Genomic DNA, 4225 nt, shown 5'->3' on the forward strand with positions numbered 1-4225 from the left:
GGGGGGGGGGTAGGTTCTGGGGGCAGGGCACCTGAGTGAGAATGGTAGCCACGCCCTTTAAATACTGTGTAATCTGAAAAGAGAAAAACAACTTCCAGGAACTTCCATTTTTGATATCAAATAGTGACTCTACAATCATAGGATTCAACTATAAAGGTCTTAGGACAAAGTACTTAATAACCTGGAGCTGCTGTTATTTGTGCTCCAATGGTGTTTTACACGGACTTTTTAATAACACAGCTTTTGCGGACCCCCCCCACCCCCAACTTCACAATCTCATTGTTTACAAGTGCGCAGAACTGCAGGGGAGTGGTTCTCAACCTGTGGGTCGCGACCCAATGACCCTAAGCCCATCAGAAAACAGATATTTATGCTACGATTCATTACAGTAGCAGACGTAAAATTATGATATAGCAACGAAAATAATCTTATGGTTGGAGGTCACCACAGCATGAGGAATGGTATTAAGGGGTCTCTGTCAGGACAGTTGGGAACCATTGTTGCACGGCTGTGATATATTCTCAAAAGCACACTGCTTTCTCTGCTGGTCCTTTACCGGCTTGCTTTTCCTTTTCAAAGGCTTTTTTTTGCAGATCAGAATTTCAAACTTAAGGAAGCTGGGACTCCAGACAGGAGGACGAGGCCTCATTTCCTCCATGGAGACCCGGAAGGGCTAGACCTTCCCTTCAGTTTGATATCTTTAGAAAGGGTTCTTCTGGGTTGAAAGTCTCTCCTCTCTTTTTTCTTTCAGAACTTACTTCAGAACACTTGGAACTGCTAATTTTCTCTGGGCCCTTGATATATATAAATCTTGGAAACTTACTGCCAGTTTCAAGACCCAGAGAAGGTCTTCTCAGGACATGAGCTATTGAAGGTCCGTCCTTGAGAAAGATGGTGTCCTTCCTCTCTCTCAGACTGGGGTGTGTTGGGAACCTGACTCCACGTGGGTAAACTAAGAGTCTTAAAGACACAGGACAAGTTTCCTTTCCCTTAGGTAAGACCCATCAGCAGCACAGGGTCCTGTTTCACTTCTAGCAGCCTTCCCTTCCAGGGGGTTGGTCTTTCATCTGTGTGACTTCCAGGAATGGCCTTACCTCAAGCTCTTTTACTTGATGAGCCATCTCCCTGACACAGTCTTCTCTCTCCCCTCTTTCTCTTCCTCCCCCCTCCTGTTTTGTTTGTTTGAGACAGGGTCTAAATATCTATAGCACTGGCTATCGAGCACCCGCCTTTAAAAATATTTTTATTTAGCTTTCAGAGTAGTAAGATCTACAAAGTAGACCTCAGGGAGCCTTTTCTTAACTTCTTGCTTTTTAATCCCCCTGACCCTTTCTCTTACCATATTTATCCTGCTTGAACCTTTCCAACTCTTAGACCTCCCTCTCTCCCCTTTACTTCCACACGGAAGGTCCTGCCTCTCCTCTCTTCTCACACACGCCCCCCACCCCACAGCCCTTGGCCCCTTTCTAGCTTTCTGGTCCCTATAAGCCTTCCAAGTTACCAACACAAATCTGCAACTTTGGCCCTAAGATCTGAAGACACACATTGTTTATCGGTTACCACAGCGCAACGTTCCCCAGTTTTTTCCTACACATTTCATTTTTTTTAATGATGAATAAAGTTGTATGCAGGTACTACCTTTTCATTACCTGTTCTTCGGGTAAAGGACAGCTAGGCTGATACGATTTTCTGGTAATTATGAACAGAGTCTCTGGTTCAGGATACAGAGCCCTTTGGGTAGATGCCAGAAGTGCTATAGCTGGCTCGTACGTTAGCTCTATTTCCAGCGTTTTCAAAACCTCCGAAGCGATTTTCATAGAGGCAGCACCAGTGTACAGTCCCACAGCAAACAAGGGGTCCACATTCTCTACAGCTTCACGAGTATTTGCAGACCGAGGCTGATAGCATTCTTTATTTTGCTTCTTTTATTTATTTCTTGTATGTGTGTATTTACAAGCAACTACACACCACAGCAGCTATATGGAAGGCAGAGGCCAGAGTCTGTATGCAAGGCAGAGGGTAGCTTCTATACGGAAGGCAGAAGATAGCATCTATTCGGAAGACAGCGTGTGGAGTTGCTTCTCTCCTTCCATCAGTATGACTTCCAGGACTTGCTTTACTTAGTGAGCCATCTCTTCTCCCCAACCAGGTCATTTCATTTCCCTTTTGCTTTTGGAGACAGGGTTTCTCTGTGTAGCCCTGGCTGTTCTGGAACTCACTATGTAGATCAGGCTGGCCTCAAACTTGCTGCCACCACACTCAGCTGTCACTTGTTTTCTTAATGACAACCATTCTGACTGGCGTGAGATGGAATCTCAAAGTAGTTTTAATTTGCATTTGCCTAATGAATTGGCAAATGACATTGAACATTTAAAAAAAATATGTTTATGTGTATATAACAACAATTAATGAAAGGAAGACCCTGAATTCGAAAGAGGGGTGCACAGGAGGGATTGGAGGGAAGAACGGGAAGGAGGAAATGATGCAATTATAGAACTTTCTTTTGAGGACCCTGTTCAGTTCTATGGTCTACTTTTTAATTGAGCTGTTTTCTTGATGTTTAGTTTTTTAAAGTTCTTCATTTATTCTATATTAATATATTTAACCCTCTGTTCATTGTATAAGTAAGAAAGATTTTCTTACAATTTATAGATTGCCTCTTCACTTGGCTGACAGTTTTTTTTTCTTTTTCTTTTTTTTTTGACACAAGGATTCTCTGTGTATCCCTGGTTGTCCTGGAACTTACTTACTCTGTAGACAAGGCTGGCCTCGAACTCACAGAAACCCCCATCCTTGCCTCTGCCTCCCACGTGCTAGGATTAAAGGCGTGTGCCACCACTGCCCGGCAGACAGTTTCTTTTGCTGTATAGTCCTTTCAATCACACAAGGTCCCATTTGTTAGTTGTTGTCTGGCATTCTACTCAGAAAAGCCTGTGTCTTGATGTATACCCCCACTTTTCTCCACTTGCAGCTAGCTTCAGAATATCATGTCTCATGTTGGGGTTCTTGATGCATTTGGAATTCATCTTTGGATACCTACAAGTAGACACCCAGTTTCCCCCGAACCGCCTGCTGAAGGGGCTGCCTTTCTGCAAAGTGAAGTTTGACCATTTATCTTTATTTCTTGTTCTATTGCTGTGTAAAATACCCCTAACAAATGCAATAAAAGAAAAAGAGTCTATTGTAGTTTACAGTTGAAGAGTATATAGTCCATTCTGGCGGGGATGATAAGGTGGCAGGAACCTGGAGCAGCTGGCTACATTGTATCCACACGCAGAAAGCAGTAGATGACTCACTGTACTCTGCTAGCTTGCTGGGTTTTATACAGAACCGGGAATGGTCCTGCCCACTGTACTGTGGATTTCCCCACCTCAGTTAACCTAATCAACATAATTCTTCAGGGCATGCTGAGAGGTTAAATAATCCCTCACAAGTGTGCTGGAGTCTTGTCTCCCAGGTGCCTATAGATTCTATATAGTTGGTGACATATACTACCATGGTATCTGTCAAAAGTCAGATGACAGTATTTATATGGAATCCTACCAGGGTCCCCTAATCAATTCCATTAATCTATTGTCAGCTTTTGTTCCAACACCAAGACTGATATGGCATATTAAAATATTGAAAAGTTACTTATTCCTAAATGTATGTGTAAAAAATTATCCTGGGGGATAGCATGTAAAAGAATTATACAAACAAGACAGAGTTAGATACCAATCGACTCTTGAGGAACACAGAAGAACTATTCAGGAAAGCCTCACATCTCCTTAAGGAAAATTCACGGAAAAAACAATCCTGGGAATAAAGTCAGAAATGAGCCTTAGACACCAGGAGGAACTTCTAGGTCTGAGTCTAGTGGCAAGGGAATTACAAATGCTCATTTCTAGAGCTTTCCCAGAATTGAAGAGTGAGGTGCTGGGAAAAGCAACCTCCTACTCCCCATTGAGGAAACTTCTCCAGATGCTCATCTTCTGGACAGACTCTGCCTGAGCCAGGCTGCCTCTCCCGAGTGCCCTCCCCATGGCCCCCTTCATTTCCTTGTTGCGGAAGCTGTAGATGATGGGGTTGCACATGGGCATGATGATGGTGTAGAGGAGGGAGAAAGGCTTGTCTTTGTCAGGCCCATGTGTACTACGGGGATTCATGTAAGAGAACATGGCTGAGGTGTACAAAAAGACGACCACGGTCAGGTGGGAGGCGCAAGTGGAGAATGTCTTCCCCCTAC

At 43.7% G+C, this 4225-nt stretch overlaps 1 protein-coding gene across 1 annotated transcript in view; it reads right to left on the reverse strand.

Annotated features, from left to right (window-relative positions):
* Positions 1–3932: 3932 nt before the first annotated feature.
* Positions 3933–4225, reverse strand: part of LOC114635823 (olfactory receptor 10AD1-like) — a 3640-nt gene continuing 3347 nt past the window's right edge. The window contains 1 exon segment of the mRNA XM_028784226.1: positions 3933–4225. This exon segment is cut by the window's right edge and continues 3 nt beyond it. Within this exon segment, the coding sequence (XP_028640059.1) occupies positions 3933–4225 (293 nt within the window).

Source organism: Grammomys surdaster, unplaced genomic scaffold, assembly GCF_004785775.1.
Source record: "Grammomys surdaster isolate TR1022 unplaced genomic scaffold, NIH_TR_1.0 118240, whole genome shotgun sequence".
NCBI lineage: Eukaryota > Metazoa > Chordata > Mammalia > Rodentia > Muridae > Grammomys > Grammomys surdaster.